At 33.3% G+C, this 21,106-nt stretch overlaps 1 protein-coding gene across 2 annotated transcripts in view; it reads right to left on the bottom strand.

The window, feature by feature from the left end:
• Positions 1-406: 406 nt before the first annotated feature.
• The window catches only part of LOC106671682, a 65,220-nt gene continuing 44,520 nt past the window's right edge, over positions 407-21,106 (bottom strand). For both annotated transcript variants that reach the window (XM_014402615.2, XM_014402622.2), the window contains exons 2-21: positions 16,896-16,927; positions 7,925-8,056; positions 7,569-7,717; positions 6,977-7,047; positions 6,815-6,912; positions 6,321-6,454; positions 6,026-6,247; positions 5,281-5,964; positions 4,160-4,201; positions 3,821-4,078; positions 3,639-3,759; positions 3,457-3,566; positions 3,199-3,402; positions 2,897-3,117; positions 2,632-2,823; positions 2,426-2,573; positions 2,164-2,368; positions 1,929-2,107; positions 1,700-1,866; positions 407-1,612 (exon numbers count right to left, since the gene is read on the bottom strand). In XM_014402615.2, coding sequence (XP_014258101.1) covers positions 1,178-1,612; positions 1,700-1,866; positions 1,929-2,107; positions 2,164-2,368; positions 2,426-2,573; positions 2,632-2,823; positions 2,897-3,117; positions 3,199-3,402; positions 3,457-3,566; positions 3,639-3,759; positions 3,821-4,078; positions 4,160-4,201; positions 5,281-5,964; positions 6,026-6,247; positions 6,321-6,454; positions 6,815-6,912; positions 6,977-7,047; positions 7,569-7,716 — 3,639 coding nt within the window. In that variant the 5' untranslated portion in view covers position 7,717; positions 7,925-8,056; positions 16,896-16,927 and the 3' untranslated portion in view covers positions 407-1,177. The remainder of the gene's footprint in view (positions 1,613-1,699; positions 1,867-1,928; positions 2,108-2,163; positions 2,369-2,425; positions 2,574-2,631; positions 2,824-2,896; positions 3,118-3,198; positions 3,403-3,456; positions 3,567-3,638; positions 3,760-3,820; positions 4,079-4,159; positions 4,202-5,280; positions 5,965-6,025; positions 6,248-6,320; positions 6,455-6,814; positions 6,913-6,976; positions 7,048-7,568; positions 7,718-7,924; positions 8,057-16,895; positions 16,928-21,106) is intronic.

Here is a 21,106-nt window from a genome sequence, read left to right as displayed (position 1 = left end):
ACAACTCTTATAACAAATTTAAAATATTATTATATAAAAATAATTACATTGCATTTTGTCGTGGATGTACTTAGATAAAACTTAAAAAAAAAATCTGAACACGGAAAGAATGGATGGTAAGATAATAGAACTTGCAAATATATTTAAAAAAGTTGCATTTTTAAAAAAATGTATTTATTTATTGCAAGCAACCCAATTTTCTTCGGCAATAGTGTCCGATTTTTGTGATATTTTCTTTATATTTTACATTTGTTAACGTTAAACAATAAATTACAAATTATTTAAGAAAATGTGTCTTATTTTCCTGGCAATTTATTTACAATAAAATTTAATAAATTATGCGTCTAAAAACAATTAACAATATCTTTATCAAATATTGCAAAATATAATGAGTATGTTTTTTTTATCAGAGTGCTTTAAAAACCCTAAACAATTAAAAAATATACCTTTTTTTGGTTTACTATATTTTTTCAATATTTATTTAGATTTTTTAAATGTGAAATGTGTGTAGTTGTGATTCTTGTCACTGTATCGGTTGTTATAGGTAACAAATAGTCATATCTACACACCGTTGTTCATATTAAAATATTTATATTGCAGATTTCAAATTACTGACAATGGTTAACTTGACGGAAATCCACCACTTAGCTTAATGGTAACAAAAAGCCTAAAACCTTAATATTTCCTGCCTTCGACGTCCTATAATAAAGGATTGTGAAATGGTTCTTTTTTAAAATTGTCATTTTATGACGGCATTTGGTTGAATTTATTACAGACAATTATTTGTAATTTTTCTTGTGTTATTTCTGATAACAGCTTAATTAAATATTAGAAATAAATAACAATAACTAAAGATTATAAAACTAGGTTACTCAATCGCTATAAACAATTAAGAACATTTTGTTAATGCTAAAAAAATGAGGTCACATAGTTTGCCAGCCATCTGCATAATATATATAAAAACTTTACATCCATTCATCACAACTATTTCTAAACAATTTATTTACAATATTACATTTAATTATTATACATAAGTATTTATAAAAGTTTTACACGAATATTTTTGGTTTAATTGAAGCTGAATATAAAATATTCAGGATTGTTTGTTGGACAGAAGGTTTGCCATTTGTCTAAGTTTCGATAATGAAAAACTTAGATTTTTTCTTTTAAGTAAGCTTTATTTTCGAGGATTATTGTAGTCCACATAAACTCGTACAACTTCTCCTGAATATTTTCTCTGCGATGGCATAAAATAAAAATCAGGCTGAAGCTGGTCGCCAGAATTTCTTTCTGGCCTTTGAGTGTAATAGCCTTGTGGAGGCTGGGGCTGGGGCTGCGTCCTCGGCAGGGAATATGTACTCCTCTCTACCGGGTGATGATAACCCTTCGGTCTTTGCAGCGATCTAGTATCGGCGTATTGAGCTCCGTTTCCGTGGTGGTAGGTCAACATCGGGTGATTGCTTACCGGTTTGTGTTGCATGGTCGATCTAGATGAGCCGTTTGTCCTTCCAATCGAATTGTGCTGTTTTTCATCAGATTCGTACGGTTCGAACGCATAATTCGTATTTGCTGACGAATAGTCTTTCCAGGCGGAATTATGAGACAAAATTTCCTGCAAATATATACAACAATTTTTCTTCTTTAAATAATGTAACATAAAAAATACAATTTTTTTATGTTGTAAAATAAATTACTTTACCTTGTTCAAAGATTTAGATGATTTCATTGCTTTATAAATATTACAAATCGCTTGTAAGATGGCAGCCACAACCAGAGCGATCAAACAACCTATCACTATCCAAAGTTTTGTCTCAGATTTTAAAAGAGTTTTTGATGAATCTGAATTAGACGTTACAACTGAGTTTGCTAGAAATAAAAATAATAAAATAAATATAATTTAATGGAATAGCTTAAAAACAATTTCCTACCTTCGTTTGCTCTGAATTTAAAATAAGACGGATCAATTGTAAGAGCACCGGCTTTTCCACTTTGAATGACTTCTTCAAATATCTTTTTAACATTCTCATTGATTTTTTGTAACTCTTCTTCTGAACTTGGCTCCTCTTCCACTTCCAAATTCATTTTGGCAATAACATTATCGTTATCCCTATAAGAGTTAAATTTTATTAGAGTTTGAAGTATTTGTGCACATTAATTACTCACTGTTCGAATTTTACAACATTCAATGCTTTAAATTGATCGATTTTGTTTGTAGTCAACTTGAAACCTGAATTGACTGCTTTTGCCAAGATTTCAAAATCATCCGTGGCGACTTTTGGCGCTTTGAAGTTTGCGCCAAGATTCTGCAGTTTCACTTCAACTGTGTAACTAATGAAAGGCTTGGGGGGAGGAGTCGGCAACTCGTCTCCTAAAAGTAGCATTAATTTTAAAGTAGAGTTCTTCATAATTTATAAATAAATTATACCTTCTGGGCAAGCCTGAATGCATACTTTGCTGGGCGAAAAGCTAGGCACGTTGTAATGCTTTTTAATTTTTTTACTCACACCGTCGTAATCACCTCCTTTAACAGGGAACATGACATACAAACAATTGTCATCCGTAAAAGGGAGATCCTGGAATAAAAAAAACTTTTGATAAAGAAGAATTTTGAACCGATTGATTGCAACATACCTGATTCACATCACCCGTATCTCGTTTTCTTTGGAATGTGAGAGTCGTCATGCCATTATCAATTTTACCAGTAAAATTAAAAATATCTTGGGAGGCGTCTAACCTAGGAGCTGTCTGCCCTATGATCCAAGTGTCCATCAAAAATGGTCTTCCAGTTTTGTCAACCCAACCGATGATTGCATCAGTTTGCGACTGGAACAGTTCATCACATTAAAATACAATTACAATAAACTTAAAATAATGCTAACTTGCAATGGGCTCTAACCATTCTATGATCTTTGGAAAACGCTATTCCAGTCCAGAGATGTGTGTTGGTTGTGGAAATAGTAAAGAAAATATTCTTTTTACGCGAAGAATAGTGCCAACTTGCGTGATATTCGCATTCTTGTTTTTCCAAACTGCATCCTTTAGGATATTCCCATTCACCTCTACACATACTCATAGGTTTGGGCACTTGGTCGTTTTCGGATTCCTCGATCGATGTTTCTAAAATAAAGACAATTCAAAAATATGCCAAAAAAGCGGCTCAGTACGTTTAAAAATATAATAATTAAACAGTACACTTACCGAAAAAATTTATCGACGTCGCTCCTCTTTGATCTTTGTGCCCATGATATTTAAGTTCATCTGGTTTGTAAAAGTCTTTTGTAAGAGCGGCATTTGCTTCAATACCAGATTTGGGACTGTGCACATAATGACCCGGTTCTTGTCCTTGAGCCCAAATGACGTGCATCATTCCATTTTCGAATGAATGATCGGTTGGTTCCGTAGCTGAATTTATGTTTATTAAATATCAGTCAAATCAGAAAGTTATTTGTAATTTACCTTTAAGTTTTTTTCTAAACAGAATGGTAGTAACACCATCTTTTTCAAAACCCATGGCTGCAGTCAAATCATTTTTCCCGCCCCAGAAAGTGTCCAGCCTCGGCGTTGAACTGAATGAATCATACAGAATGAAACTCGTAAAAACCAACAGTTAAAATTTAAAACCAAATTTTTTAACATACCGATCTCTTGTGTAATAATCCCAAATTTTAAATGATGAACCTCGAGCCATGCCTATGACCATATCTGTACAGTCCATGGGATTGAAATCATGTCGAGGAGTGTATGGAAGGAAGTTCAGACCTTTAATATAGCATAAAGTAGTTGTAATTCATATTAGTATTCTTTTTATGAACAATTATACCTTGCTTATTTGTAGGTCTCTGATTCTGTTCTTTAGAAGATTTTTTTACTGCAGTATTTGGCTTGGATTTAGGTTCAGCATTTGGCTCTGGTTCTGACTTGGCTGATGGTTCTGGCTCAGAATTAGGTTCTGGATGTGGTTCAGAAGATGGTTCTGCGCCAGGCTCTGGTTCTGCCTTTGGCGAAGGTTCAGGTTTGGGCGATGGTGCAGGCGTGGTCAAAGCTTTGGGCCGGCGGAACAAAAGATGTGTTCTATGCTCTAAGCAATTAAAGAAGATTAATTTAATTTATATTACATTAATTTATATAAATTCCTACATAAAATGATAAAAATATTTACCTGTAGAAAATGGTGTCGCTCGTTTTCCTCTGACAGGTCCACCTAGAAATAAGTAAAATGTAATTTTGATGGACAATTTCATATTATATAATAGCTCTTTTCCATAAAATTAACACTTTTAATTTCAATTAACCATTTTTAACTTTAAATTAATCTTTTTTGCAAATTAACTGTTTTTTTTTTACTTCAAGTTGTCCTTTTTTAATGTTAAACTAATACTTTTAATTTCAAAATAATTTTTTAAAAAGTCAAATTAGCCCTTTTTAATTTCAAATTAATGCTTTTTAATATCAACTTATTATTATTAATTTCAAATGATAATTTTTTACTTGAAATTATCTGTTTTTTAATTTCAAACTAACATTTTTTATTTTCAAATTAACCCTTTTTACTTCCAATTAACCATTTTTAATTTCAAACCACCCCTTGTTAAATTCATATTTTCAATTTCAAATTAATCCTTTTTAATTTCAAATTAACCTTTTTTTTAAATTTCAAATTAATACTTTTAAAACTTCTAATTAACCCTTTTTAATTTCAAATTAACCTTCTTTATTTCAAATCAACCTTTTTAATTTCTAATTAACCATTTTTAATTTCATATTAACCCTTTCTTTAAAGCAACAAAAACTTAAAAATCATATTAAAATTAATTACAATTTAACTTAAAAATGATATAAAATTAAATAAAAAAACAAAAGGTTCTATTTATTCCAGATTTTTTTTTAATATAAAATAATTATTGTATAAGCAATTATTTTTTATTTAAAAAATCCTGATTTAATAGAAAGATCATTGGTTTTTATATATAATTTTATTTAACTTTTAATTTTAATAGTAAATATTTTTCATGTGGTATTTTAGGTAACAACTCACTTTGTATTTTTTTAAAATTTCTCCACTTAAAAGAAGAATTTAAAAAAATTGACATTTAAAATATTAATTATAATATGGTTGTATAAGGGTCCAATTATATTATAATGAAAAAATTGCAAATATAAAGGAATATTACTTCTACATGCTTATATTTTATACCAACCATTGCCTAAGTTTTTTTAATTCTTTGAAAAAGATTTAATTTGATGGAAAAAGCTATAAATAACAAAATAACACAAAATTACCTTGGGATGAGCTAACTCTGAAGGAAACACTTGTTTCAACAGAAACTTTAGGACTTTCTTCATCACGAGTCATTCTAGAATTTACTGTTCGTAGAGGTCTAAAAGGCTTCCTTGTTGTGCTACTAAATTGCGAAAGGATACTTTTTGTACTAATATGGTCAGCTTTGGAGTCTCCTGAATCTGGTTCAGGTTCGGGTTCACTCTTAGGCTCTGGTTCACTTTTTGGTTCAGGTTCTGGTTCGCTGCTTGGCTCTGGTTCTGGTTCACTCTTTGGCTCAGGTTCTGGTTCACTCTTGGGCTCTGGTTCTGGTTCACTTTTGGGCTCTGGTTCTGGTTCACTTTTGGGTTCCGGTTCACTTTTGGGTTCTGGCTCAGTTTTGGGCTCAGGTTCACTTTTGGGTTCTGGCTCAGTTTTGGGCTCAGGTTCACTTTGTGGCGCCACTTTGAAAGACGCATGAGTATTTACAGTTCCAGGGAGATCTTCGATTTTAGGAAAGTTTTTACATTCAGCTGTCAAACTGCTAGGTCTCCAACCTAAACCCACATAACTAGTTCCATTCACAACCATAACAACTTCAATCTCACTATCCTCAGGTATGATCCGCCAATAAAGATTGTAGTTGGGACTAAGCTCACGATGATTATGACTGCTAAGGTCAATGCTTGTCGATTTGACAGGTGATCCTGGAAATCAGAAGAAAATTAATACAAAATGTAAATTGTTGTTGAAAGTTTTCTAACATACTTTTAGTGCAAGCTGGGCCAAACCAGCCAAGTTCACAGTAACATTGTTTCCTCGGAGCAGATGTTGCATTTATATCAACACAACGACCTCTGTCACCACAGTCGATATGTTCCACACATTCATCACGGTACTGACACCTCGGCCCATAATACAGTCGACTACACCTACATTTGGAAAGCAGATGAGGACCATGACCGCTGCAATCTTCTTTGTACGTTTTTTCTGAAAATAAGAGATACAGCGATTAAATCTTCTTTCGGGGGGGGGGGGGGGAGACTCGTTCACAATTTATTACTTGTTTTGATATCGACATCAGCGCAAGACCAGAATAAATAATTAGGAGACCATTCCCTCGCTTCTCTCAGAAGACGAATAGTGCAATCGGAACATTCAAAATTGGCAGGAATTTGAACTGAATAATGCTGGGCGCTGTAACATATAGTATATTAATACAAACTAGTATAACATAATAATGCAATATTTTATTAAAGTGGACAACTGTCGTTAGATCATCTCCAATCATCCTTGTCTACGCCTATTCTCTTCTGTTAGACATTTTAGACATTTCACCTTTGCAATCAGGTGCAAATCCACCGCTGAAGATGTGATTAAAATAATACATAAAGGTATTAGTCTACACAATGATGCAATATGTAGACCAGGATGATCAGAGACAGAGATATTACACCTAATTTTTTTTTTTTTTTTTTTTTTACTTTAATTCTAGGAGGTTGTATTCAGAAAGAAGAAACAAGCAAACATAAAACATTTGTTAAAAAAAGAACTTACGTAGCATCGATATTCACATAATGTGATTTTTCAGTTACGGGTGTCAAATCCAATACCGGTCTCATAAGACTATCTAAAACTTGAAGCCTGAAACCACCCTGGAAAAAGATATTGCTTTAGTAAGTTCCAATTATCTAGTAAACATTGATTATTGTCAATTACCTGATGAGGATATGCTAAATGCCATGTAACATTGAATGGTTTACCAGCAAGTAGCGTTGTTTTAATTGACCCTAAAGAACAATAAATATTCAGTTTTTGCAATAATACAACCTTGTAAGTTGAATTATATGATTTATAGAAATGATAAATGATGTAGTGATCAATCTTTATAAAATGATAGTTCTTACTCACAGTTAATAGAAATTCTTCACCTTTAGAAACGTATTTTTGATGTTCAATGATAACTATACTATTTCCTTTATCAGCTTTAAAAATAACTTTGTTGTTACTGTTTAACTTTTTATCAATAGACCTAATTGTACGTGGGATATTTAATTTTTTAATCTTTAGGTTTACCAAGTTTTATTTAATTACTTGAGCACATTTATATTTTATATTTGTATTTATTTTACAACAATCTACGGATGAACCAAGGGATAGTAGTTTTTTTTTGTATCCAATTCGGTTTTTAGGGCAAATTTTAAGCCTTTATTTAACAAGTTGTTTTTCTAAGTGTGAGTAGGAACTATTCTTTATGATGATTGATACTTTTGAAATAAATTAAGCGTTTCGTCATGAGATTGATTGTTACCTTTTGGCATTCCGCAAGGACCTCTTGTTCTGCTGTTGTCGAGGAAATCAAGGTCATATTTCCTCGCCGGAGGAAATGTCAGAGCGACATGAGAAGTCACGTACCCGACTGATAATATCCACAGAGACAAAATTGAAAGCCACTTCATTCTAAAATATCCGGAAAAAAAATCAATTGAATCAATTACAAATCACATCATTAAGATAATTTTAATTAGGCCAATTTTAAAAGATAGCTTTAAAATATTAAATTTAGACTTCCTAATAAGGAAAGTTTCAATTAAAATGCAGAATTTCATTTATACCATTACTAAAATTGTCGATTTGATTAAAAAATGTAAAAAATTAATTAATTACCTCAAAATCCGTTATGGTATTTTTGTCATTAATGAGTAACACCTTAAATTTAATTATTAAAGGTGAACAAATACTTAATGCAGTACCACTATGACATTAGACTATCCATTTTCTGTTTTCCAACATCAGGACCTAGAAGAATTACAAAAAATATAATAAAGTAAAAATAAAATTTTGAACATCATAAACACTTTTAACATCATTATTAACTTTCATCTGTACAATTATTTTAATTTTTTGCCCTTGTATTTCAGAGGAAGACTATTTTTGTAAAATGAGATTTTATGCTACGTTCCTTCAAAAATCCACTGGACTATTTGAATTAAATTAAAATTTGTGCGATTTTTTTTCATAGGGTATGATGAATCTGTAGTAGTTTTTGATCATGTCTGCCTGTGCTCGCTGGAAGATGGTTAAAGGAAGGAGAAGTGTCTGACTGACCGGAATGATTGAAAATGACCGAGCTGTAAATATTCCACATGTCATTTCCACGCTCTTGGTACGTGAAGAGAATGACTTTGTCGAAAATAAGTCTACCACTACTCAATTTTTGTATCGTTTTTATTGTTCGCTACTTAATTGGTTCAGAATCTATTTGATGGAAAGTTAGCAATATATTATATGATAAAATATTGTAGAATCTGTAAATGTAACCTGTAATCAAAATGGGAACAGGCACATTAAAATTGTTTTGGAGAAATTACACAAGTCATCGATACAAGGGTGAGTCTGAGGATATAACCCTGCCATATCAATTTGGTATTTTGGAAAGCACCTCATTGTCAAAGATCCTGCTCTTTCCTATTTACAACATGGTAAAATACTCTTATGTCCTTCAAATTAATCTTTTAACTATAAGTTAAATTTTTTAACTATTTAGAATTAGGCTGTGTAAGATTGATGTCCATAAGGGACATCGAGGTATTGTGGAGTGAAGGGACTTAAATCCTAGTTTTGAAGAACAGTTTCTTGAGATTCAATGGTGAAGAAGGAAGATTGAATGGTGAAGAAGGCAATGGCTTCGTGTCTTCCTAACCCTAAACCAACCATACTAAATATAACTTTTTTCCATCACATAAACCCTTATTATTTTTAAATGAACCCATTGAAACTTTAAATTAACCCTTTTTAATTTAAGATTAAAACTTTTTAAGATCAAATTAACCCCTTTTTATTTCAACCCGTTTTAATTAACAATTGATCATTTATTCAAGTTAACCTTTTTAAATTTGAAATTAACCATTTTCAACTTCAAATTAACCAAGTTTAATTTAAAATTAAATTTTTAACTTCAAATTATCTTTTCAATTTCAAATTAACAATTTTTAATTTAAAATTACGAATTTACTGTTGAAATTAATTATACTTTTTATCTAAGGTTTTGGTTTTGACGAAAAAGCTAGTGCTACGAGCAGGATTTGAACCCACGACCTTCGGCTGGGTACGCAGCTGCTCTAACCATTTGAGGTACCTCCATTTCGATCCAATTGGACACCAACTACTCATCGCAACCTACAACCTTTCGAATTTTCTGCCTTTTTGCCATATTTTCAAATATAGTGTAATCCGGATTCGTTCCGAATTTGAGCTGAAGGTCGTGGGTTCGAAACCGCCCGTGATATTACCTTTTTCATCAAAACCAAGACCTTATATAAAAAGTATAATTAATTTAAATAATTAATACGGTCAATTATGAGAGCTAAATAAATATATGGATTATTACAGATTAACGTTTGTAACTTCAAATTTACCCTTTTTAATTTCAAATTAAAATGTTTAACTTCACATTAGCCTTCGTTAACTTCAAATTAACCTTAGCTATTTTCAAATGCTTAAATTTTAATTTCAAATTAACCTTTTTAACGTTAAATAAACCGTTTTTAATTGCAGATCAAACTTTTTAACTTCCAAGTTAACCTTTGTTAATTTCAAATGAACAATTTTAATTTGAAATTAACCTTTTCTTTAAAGCATTAAAAATAGGTAGGAAATGGTATGTAATACAAGCGTGTAAAGTAAAATTACTGTATATCTGAGATTTTTTAAAATAGGAAATATTTGGTTCTTAGAAGGCCATATGAAAATGAATTACAATTAAAATCAAAAGTCATTAAATTCATTAGATTTCGAAGTCCGATTGACCAAATAACATCTTTCAATTAATTAATCTTTATGTAAGGTATTGGTTGCGATAAAAAAGTCAGTGTCACGAGCGGGATTCGAACACACGACCTTCGGCTGAATAAGCCGCTGCTCTACACTTGAGCTATCGTGAGTTAACTTGAAAATTAAAACACCATATGAAAATTAATACGATACATATTCAAAATTATATAACATCAAATATAAAAATAAAGTCCAATCAATTATTCTTTTATCCAAGGTTTTTGGTTGAGATGAAAAATTAGTGTCAAGAGCGGGATTCGAACCCACGACTTTCGGCTCAATATGCCGTGGCTCTAACCACTTAAGCTATCGTGACTTCAGTTTGAACGTCAGTTGAAGTCACGATCGCTCAAGTGGGAGCAGCGGCTTATTTAGCCGAAGGTCGTGTGTTCGAATCCCGCTCGTGACACTGACTTTTTTATCTCAGCCAATACCTTACACAAAGATTAATTAATTAAAAGTTATATAAAATTAAATGTAAAAATATAGCATTCGTCTATTAATAGAAATATATTTACAAAGTTAAATAGAAACAAATGATTCTTCAATAAATTCGAGATTGTTTTTAAAATAAAAAATAATTGTTCTATGAAATGGTTATTTTATGTTAAAACAAAACGTCTCAAATTAATAAAAGAATCATTTGTTTTTATTTAATTTTCCTGGCTATTAATTTTCATGTGGTATTTTATATTAAAGCCTATTTTATATTTTTGAAATTCTACAATTAAAAGAAGAGTTGTTCAGATATCGTGAGATGCGGTCGGGTGTGATGTAGGTTTCAGAAAAACATTTTCTTTATCGTGCTAACGTTTCGATCTTTATTGAGATCATCTTCAGGGCCTGGGATTTACAAACAATGTTTACATTTAACAAATACATTTAGGATTTGGAAAAGTGAATTTATACAATGCAAAATATATTTTATACTCAAACAAGAACTGTTTATTTTATAGTTAATTTATATAGTTTTCAATTTTAAATGTAATTCTTTTTTATATGGTCTTCTAAGGTGCCAGTTATTTTGTATTAGAAAAAAGCATAAGATTCAGGAATTTTACTTTACACACTTATATTTCATACCAATGCTCAGTTTTTTGTCGGTGGAAGTATTAGAAACTAGAAAGCATTATGCTTACAAAAGTATTCAAACAGTTTAACATATACATAATACAACATATTAATATACATATACTACAGATACATAATACTGTTACATAATAACATTGGAGGAAGAGATTCCGTTTGGCTTTTGTTGTATCCTCTTTCTCCATTGTCTTTTTCCATGGCAGCCCCGCTTTTTCTGAAAACATTTTGTTTCACCACTTAACTAATCAGAGAGTCGACGTTGCATTAACATTGGAAGTAATAGTTCTGTTTACCATTTGACAATTATAGTTGAAGTCAAACGAGTAAATGTACAATTTCAGTCCTTAAGTTGATTTTAAAATGTCTTGACTTTATTTTTGTGAAACTACGAGGGTGTTGGCAAATATAACTGATAATATGGCATTCGCTTTCGGAGGCCGGAAGGACAAACGGGCCGAAATTATGAAGGGTCGTATTAGTCCATCCCATTCGGTTGTTCGGTTACGCATACGCGCTTTCTCTCATCAATTTGACTTACGTAATTGCCACAAAGAGAAATTCGTCGAGAGGTATTTTTAGATTAGAAAATTAAAAGAAATAGAAATGTACAGGCGACGTATGAAGGGCGGGATGCCCCGAGAGGATAATCGACTGGCGCCATTTTGAAAAGAAATGAACAAGATCAGAGAAAAAGGCAAGGACATAAGAACATCTTCGACCGAACAGTCCGCTGCATTAATAACATCCAGACCGATGGCAAATGGAATCGAATTGAACCTAAACCGCAAAACCTTTGGTTTGATTTTATCACGAGAATTGGCTAATAAGGTTTAGTTGCCAGAAAATCGTGAGGCCTGGTGTGGTGGCCTTGAGAAACAACCACCTTATAAAATTTACAGGATATACAGGAACAGTCGAGGCATGGATGAAGAAAAACAGTAAGATGTAGAAGGTTTCTCTCATAATATTCCCATCATGTTCATAAGGGTTCTCTCACTGTGCATAATCTCAATGGGATCTTCCGAAATCGTTCATTTCCAAGGCTTTGTTGCTTTTGTGACCACTAAGCATCTAGGCTCGTGGTACCAGGCGTTATCTATACTTGGGTCTTTCCTGCATAGTGGGTTTTTGATGGAACGTGTTTAGCATCATCTTCGCCAAGAATGTCCTCAATGAAAATGGAGATCGTCTCAAGTGTTTCAAGGTTATTTATATATAATTTGATTGGTTTTATTATCCAGTACAAGAAAATTATATGCAGGATGGTATTAAATAAGACTGGATATATGACAAGTTACAAAAACGCTTTCAGTAAAGTAGGTCAAAAAAAATTTCTTTCCGAAAAAACAGCAATTCGGATTCGTTTTCAGGACCCTTTAAAGTCCGTGAATACGAATTTTTATGCCAAAAAAATAGATATTTTTGGGCCGGATAATCCGGTGCATTTTTTTTTTTTTTGGGGGGGGGGTTCCTATTGTTCCACTTTTTAGGTGTTAATTTTCATGACTCTATTTTTGTCCAAATCTAACCGTTTGAAAGCCTTATTTCTGTTCTTTCAGCCTATGTATATTGTTTACATTTTATTACATCGATATAAGCGAGAAAAATAGGGACGAAGCCAACACAAACTCTCCAAAAGTTTTATTTTTTTTTCCGATTCTAATTCATTCACGAGGACGACGTTTGTGCTATTAGGTGTAATTTGTAATGTGCTGAACCCCTGTAAAGTTTTCGGTGGATCGGTGGAGTCGTTTCAAAGTTATCACTATTTTGATGATTTTCGAATAAAAATCCAACACCTGGATGGAAATTTGTTTGGGAAAAAAACTCAAAATTTTCGCCTTCCGGTCTGCGATTTTTACCCGAAAATCGCAAAAACCAAAAACGATGATAACTTTGAAACGACACCATCGATCTATCTGAAACTTTATAGCGCTTTAGAACCGATCAAACTACACGCGAAGGCATTAATTTGGCCTCTGTGAATATATCAAAACAAGAGATAATAAAATAAAACGTTTTTAGGTATGTTTGTTGATTTCATTCTTATTTTTCTCACTTATAATGGCATAATACCCAAACGTTGTTGACATAGGCAGAAAGTAAAACAATCCAGCTTTCCGGGTGGTCGTAACGGTGAATTTGGACAAAATCCACATGATGAATTTTTAAGTGGAACAACAGGTCCTATCCAGGCCAAAAATATTTATTTTTTATTTGCCATAAAAATTCGTATTCAATGACTTTAAAGGGTAATTAAGACGAATACGAGTTTTCTCATTTAATACAATTCTGCATTTATTTTCATATGCTTGATAATGCAACAAATGGAATGATATATATTAACCTTTAAATACATCTCCAGGAAAGGCAGAAACATACATTTTAAAAACGGTTATGTAAATTACTTGAAACAATTTTTTACTCGGCTCCTAGGGCTTACAGAGTTTCCTTCCCATCACTCTGCGGAGGAATTCAAGGAACGCGCTGTGACCTCTAAAGAAGACAATGGGTGCCAAATTTACAAGAGGGCATAGTGAGGAAGACTGCTGAAGCCAGCATAAAAGGACCCCAGTGACAAAGGATCCACCGGGCTTCTGTGTCAGGCAACAAAGGCCAAATCGGAAGAGAACGCACTTTTAGGTGGACCCTAGACCTACAATAACGTTGCACAATTCTTTTATTATGCGATAGTATTGAGAGACGTCTTGATTCCGATTTATCACGCGATTATATTGACGGCCCATAAGCGGCAATGTTTTCGCGTGAGCAAGTCCTATTGTTGCAAGACGTCATGCTAAAATATATTGCGGAATATTAACCCTACTCGGTGCAATGAAAAAAAAAAAATATATGGTGCAATAAAATTAAACCCAATAAATTTAATTTAACTAGCGCTAAACGGACAAACGTATTGCGCAATTCGTAATATTGTGCAATATAATTGATCGTATAGGGCCTGCCTTAAACAATGATCACGTTTAAAATTTTAAAGAAATGTTCTTAATTAAAGAAGAAGAAAAATGGTTAAAATGCAGAAACCGACACTTGCAGGAGGATCAAGAATTTATTCTTACATTTGTAAATTCAAACTCCAAGGTAAAATGAATAATATTTTTTGTAATTTTGCACAAAACAAGACCAAAGTATCACATAGTTCACTAATCTAAAAAATTCCCAAACATTTGGCAGCATACAAAGACCACAAACTAACAGCAATGTATCACATGGGCAATAAAAACAACCCCACTAGAAACACTGCTAAACCTCCATTGAAAATATTTAGGCAATATTTGGAAATTCTATAAAGGAGAAGCGAGGAAAAGTTCATTTAGGCTCCAGAAACAATCCAATTTGGATGGGAACTAAACAATTCAAGCACACAGCAATAAATAAAATCAAAAGACCATTTTTAGAAATGGGTACTGATTTCATGATCCCGGAAACACTCTTTACAACATTCTATGAAGTCTCAACAGACTAAAAAGGAGAATAATTCAGGAAATAAGATACAATGATATGGCAGACAGAATGAAGGATCATGCGGTTTTTGTAAAAGCCCAAAACATGAACAATCATTATGGAAGTTAAACTCGGTCTTTCAAGCTGAAATACACGCCATCAACTCTTGTGTCTTAGAAAATCTTATAAGAGTTACACTGACAAAAAAAATCTTTATACTATCAGACAAGTCAGGAGCAATGAGAACATGTCACACAGTTCATATGGAAACAGTATTGGGATTAATACCCCTACACCACATGGTAATGAGGACAGCACAGAAATCATTAGTATTATCAAAGAGAAGCCTCCAACAGGAATAAAACTAAAATGGAGAGGCAGCAACAAAATAATGAAAGACCATCCGGTATTCATGGCTCCAAAAGACGACATGAACAGGATGTTTGAATTTAACCAAAACTTCCAAATAATCCTAGGTAACAAAAAAGAATGGGAAGGAGAGGAAAACATCTCCTTTAAGAATGGCACCATCGTTTGGTACACAGATGGATCTAGAACACAAGAAGGTACATAGGCAGGAGTATTCGGTCCTGGAACCAAATACACCAGTATTTTTCAAGCTGAGATTCACGCAATCGAGAGATGTACTCAACTCAACCTGAATAAAGGGTACAAAAACAAGACCATAGCTATCAAGTCAGATAGCCAAACAGCCATCAAAGCACTAAGCTCAAATATCATTAGTTCAAAGATGGTGTTGAACTGCAAAACCAAATTAAACATATTAGGTACGCAGAACAAAGTCAGCCTCTGCTGGGTCCAAGGACATGAGTATGAGGGAGTATAGGCAACAAGAAAGTGGACACCCTTGCAAGGAAAGGAGCTGCTACACCGCTGATAGGACCCGAACCTTTCTGTGGCATAGGAACCCACTCTATCAATGTTTATCTCAGACAGAAGGACAAAAAGACAATGAAGGAACAATGGAATTCACTCATTGGACACAGGCAATCCAAGAATCTTCTAACAAATTTCGGAAGAAAAGAAATTACAGAATGTGTCAAAGGAAGCAGGAATAAACGGCGAATCCTAATAGGACTCTTAACAGGGCATTGCAAGCTAATTGGACACTTAAAGAAGATTGGAATAATCCAAGACGGCACATGCATATTCTGCAAAGAGGCAGGGGAGACACCAACACATCTACTAACAAACTGTGGTGCTACACTTGCCCGCAGGAAGAAGTGCTTTGGGATGTGCAATGTGACCATAGAAGAGATGCAACCATTGAAACCGGGCCTATTAATCAAGTTCCTAGATGAAATAGGACTCACCGGTGTGCTTTAGGCAGAGAATAAATTCCCGGAAGATAGCCATTTTCTCTGACAGCCAGGCAGCTCTCAGGGCCTTAGCCTCATGCGAGGCGAATGCAAAGAATGTTTGGAAATGCATGGAGGCCCTAACGGACGTCAGCGACCCTAATGACCTGACCCTGGCATGAGTCCCTGGACATTCGGTAGAGGCAACGAAAAGGCTGACATGCTGGCCAATGGACTCTATGGGCCCCAGAACCCTACTGCGGCCTAGCAGCCTGCCACAAAAGAGGATACATCTTAAAATGGATCCTTAATGAGTACAAAACCTGGTGGAACAATATCGCAGGCATGAGGCACGCGAAGAGATTCATGGAAGGACCATCCGCAAAACTTACAAAAGAAATGTCGTGTAATCGGTTTGGATTCTCGACGACAATTGAAATGGCGACGGAGAGTTTTGAAAAATGGCGAAAGGAGGGAAAACTCATAAGGTGGGGTTGAGAAGGGGAGTTGATGTCCGAGTGGATCGAGGTCACGATAGCTCAGGTGGTAGAGCAGCGGCGTATCTAGCCGAAGGTCGTGGGTTCGAATCCCTCTCGTGCCATTGACTTTTTTTTCATCTCAACTAAAAACCTTAATTAATTGTTGCTCTTGTTGTTGTGAAGTTCTTCTAAGAGAAATTTATCGCTGAAGTTGGCGAAAAGACTGAAGCACGTCTCGACAGAAACCAGGTACGATAGTCGGATCAAAATGATCAGAAACGACCAAAGTATTTAATAACTAGATAATATATAAATGATAATGGTTACAAACGGTCAAATTAAGTTAATTACAAAACTGCTTCAGAGGACTTTGCCAAAAGTGTTGGTAATTATTACAAATAAAAATACCGATAAAAGCTCATTGTTATTGTTAAATATAAAAGAAAAAATACTTACATATCGAACATCAGAACATTAAATTCCAGCTTCTGTAACAGAAAATAATATATGAATTATTGTTGCGATAAAAAGACACTTATTTTCATATTAATAAAGAAGGATTTTACTGATGTCACCCACATCCGCCAGCACATTTTCTTTCCTTTTTAGCATTCCCAATCATAAAGGAAAAAATAACAAGCAATATTTAAAGAAAAGAAAAGAAGAGTCTGGTTATTTTCCGCTGCTTGTCGTCTCGGCCTTGCGGGTTCGCCCCCGGCCTATTACCAACCGTTGGTGTAAATATGTATTTATTTATATACGGATTGCGCACGATGTACATGGGTGTAGGTGCAGGTTCATTGTGAGATTTCTTTTTGTGAAATGTTCGTTTTTAGCGCTACAAGTTTACTCTTCTCTAGCTCTCTTGTAACGCGATCTAAAAGCTCTAAAAGTGGTTTTTCCAAAATCCGATATGCAGATTACAGGTCTGAGGAGAACAGAAAGAGCGGTAGGGCAGGGTGGAGGAATAGCATCAACTGTTCAATCTGGCCCTAGAAGGAATCCCATGATTGAGGCATTCAAACCACAACTGTATTTAATAGACTAGTTCAGTTCCTTTGTAAGTAAATACAAAGTCGCGATGGAAACTTCCTTAAGAGGTAGCGGCAAGAATAAGCTACTTGTAAACCCCGTCAAAAACTAAATACATGGTATCTAGCCAAGAGATAGGAGATGAAAGGGAATTGCGAGGGCAAATGCCTATACTTAGACTCTCGTCACTGTCAGGCGAATCCAAACAAATGATAACCTATGCAAGTACCTTCATTGCACGAGTTAAGCAATTGAAAAGCAACTGGTACGACGAAGTTGAAGCCTATAGGGGTTCGTGGCTTGGACAATTTCTAAAGACGAGAGGAACCTCTTAATTTCTGAAAGGAAAATTCTACCTCGTATATTTGGGGCTTAGCTCTATTCCCCCCTCTAGTTTTATAAGCGTACAAAGATGGTACCATGTAGCACGAATGATGACGAGAACCTCAAAAGACTATATCAAGATATCAAGTACTTGCTGAGTGTAAGGTACTGGAGCTACAATAGATAGTAGAGCTGGAATTCCTTGAAGAAGCCAAGACCCAATAACATGTCGCGCTGATGATGATTGCACAAGCATGTCATCAGGGTGTTCACTACGATGTCATCAGGCAGAACAATAGACTCGATTATTGCTCACAGTTCACCTTTCAACATTGCATTCAGCGTCAAAAAACCTTTCAAAGAATGTAAATTGACGACTTGCAATTTATAATAGTTAAACCCCTATTCGCATCTCGCTATCGTGGAAAATGAGAGATCTCATGTGAGATAAAACAAAAATTAAAAGTTTATGTGTCTCGAGGTTTTTCTCAACCTTAAAATACTTGGGATGACAAAGACAGAAATCTGACTGTCTTCCGTCTGAAACCCGGGTGATCGTACATCAAGGATGCAGGACGCGTCACTCTCGATGTTTTGATGATCTTTAAGTAAATAAATAATAAAGTAAACTTAATCGGAAGCAATACAAAAAGAAAAAGAAAAAATTAAGAATCGATTTGGACAAGAGGACAGTGGGCTAGAAAGATGATCGTATGTAGAGAAGTCGATTAATGGGATTTGAAAACTATTATTTGACTATATTGTCACTGCTCATCACGAATCGCTTTTATATCAAGTTCACGTAAACTGTGCTAATCCCGTTACGTTTCGGCTTGCTCCATCTTCAGTGAAAAACTGACTCAATGGCGAAGAAGGCACAAAGCGAAACGCGTTCATAACATTAAAAAAACCGAGTCAGGACGGACCCAAGTACAGGTTCAACGTGTGTTCACCGTACTAGCAGGCCAACCCACCATCAACTTTTAAGTGTGGTATAGTCGAAAACCTTTTAAAAACAGGCAAGCCATATCAGAAGTGTTACTTGGAGTTAAAATGGTTAATTTGAAGCTAAAAATGGTTAATTTGAAGTTAAAAAGGATTACTTTGACGGAAAAACCATATTACAATTTTAGTTAACAAATTTGAAATCATTATATAATAGAAACATCTTTAATTTATTATTTAAAGTTAGGTACTACTTATCAACTAGATTTTATTTGTTGTAATTAAAGAAGGTTAACTGGATGCTAAAAATGCTTAATTTCAACCCCCAAAAAAGTTAATTTGAAGGGGTAATTTGAAGTTATAAATGGTTAATTTGAAATTAAAATGTAAATAAAAAAAGATTATTTTGAAGTTCAAAAGGGTTATTTTAAGCTAAAAAAAGTTAATTGATGGCAAAAAAGGTTAATTTGAGGGAAAAAACTAAATTTCAATTTTAATGAAAATTTTTTAAAATCTTTATATAATTAAAACATCTTTAATTTATTATTTAAATTCACATACTACTTATTAAACATTATTATTTAATACATTTAAAAAAATTATTTGACAATTAAATAGTATTTAATTTCCAAATTAGAGAAGGTAATTTGAAGTTAAAAATGATTAATATTAAGCTAAAAAAGGTTAATTTTAAGTTAAAAAAGGTTAATTTGAAATAAAAAAGGGTTATTTAAGCTTAAAAAAAAGTTAATTCGATGTTAAAAAAGGTTATTTTGATAGAAATGATGAAGGTGGGGTGAATATGGGTATGAAGGTTAATTTTATGTTAAAAAAGATTATTTGGTGAAAAAAGCCATATTCCAATCTCTGTTAAGAAATATTTTAACCGTTTTATATAGAAATTTTCTACTTATAAATAATGCTTCTTTTTTGAGATTTCAGGAGGTTCATTTGTAGTTACTAATGGTTAGTATTAAGCTAAAAAAGGTTAATTTTAAGCAAAAAAAAAGATTAATTTAAGTTAAAGAAGTTTTTTTTAGCCAAAAAAGGCTAATTTGAAGCTAAAAAAAGTTAATTTGAAGTCAAACAAAGGTTAGTTTGATATAAAAAAAAGGTTATTTAAGCTAAAAAACAGCATAATTCGATGTTAAAAAAAGGTTAATTTGATAGAATTTATGAAGGTGGGGTGAGTATCGGTATGAAGGTTAATTTCATGTTAAAAAGGATTAATTTGACGGAAAAAAGCTATATTCCAATATCTATTAAGAAATATTTTAACCATTATGTAATAGAAATTTTCTTATTTATACGACTTATTAAATAGTATTTATTTTTGAAATTAAAGAAGGTTAATTTTTGTTAAAAATGGTTAATATTAAGCTAAAAAGGTTGCTTTTATGTTAAAAAGGATTAATTTGACGGAAAAAAGCTATATTCCAATATCTGTTAAGAAATTTTAATTCATATAGTCAATTAGGACTACTAAATAGGTTATATGGATTAATGTATCTATTAGAGATTTTCGTTGTTTAATATTTAAATTTATATAGTACTTATTAAATATAATTTATTTTTTAAATTAAAAAGGTGTAATTTACAGTTAAACAAAGTTAATTTGAAATTAAAAAAGGAAATTTATAGATAAAAAAAGGTTAATTTTAAGTTTAAAAAAGGGCTATTTTAATCTAAAAACAGTTAACTTGAAGCTACAAAAAATGGTTAATTTGTAGTTAAAGAAGGGTTAATTTTACGGGAAAAAATATATTCCACTAGATCTGAATCCTTGTCCGGTCATTTTCGGAAACAGACTGTATTTTCAAATTAAGATGGGAATGTTTGAAAAATCTGAACTATACGGTATTATTATGCAATAAACTTATTTTCGCTACCGTCCGAGACCACAAGGGGGGGGGGTTAATGGAAGCCAGGGAAAAGAGGGCGAAATTCCTCGACGGCTATAACGGCAGTTGTCCGTGTGACAATTAATAAAATATTTTCGAAAGAGGTGACGCAATTTGATTTTTTTTAAATTTATTGTTTCGGTACAACCTGTCCGCCGTTCCGTCCGTGTACCTCTGCACTTGGTAACGTTTGAGAAAATGTCCTTGATTCGAGTTCCTTCAGCCCTGCCCCCATTCCTGTATAGAAAGTTCCTTCTACTCTTTCAACTTTCAACTCAATCTCGTACCAATTCTCAGTCCCGAACCGGCAAACGTCGAAGAAGTTACCATATAAATTGCCAACTTTGTTATAAATAATTACAACTTCCCCTCCAGCCTTGGAAGACAATGCGTACAGATGCAATATCGGATCTTCTCTGGGAGGGTTTTGGATAATCCTCCATTTTCCTTCGCCCTCGTTCAACC

This window comes from Cimex lectularius, unplaced genomic scaffold (assembly GCF_000648675.2).
Source record: "Cimex lectularius strain Harlan isolate CLEC.00 unplaced genomic scaffold, Clec_2.1 scaffold160, whole genome shotgun sequence".
Classification (NCBI taxonomy): Eukaryota; Metazoa; Arthropoda; class Insecta; order Hemiptera; family Cimicidae; genus Cimex; species Cimex lectularius.
This window is presented reverse-complemented; position numbering and strand designations above follow the sequence as displayed.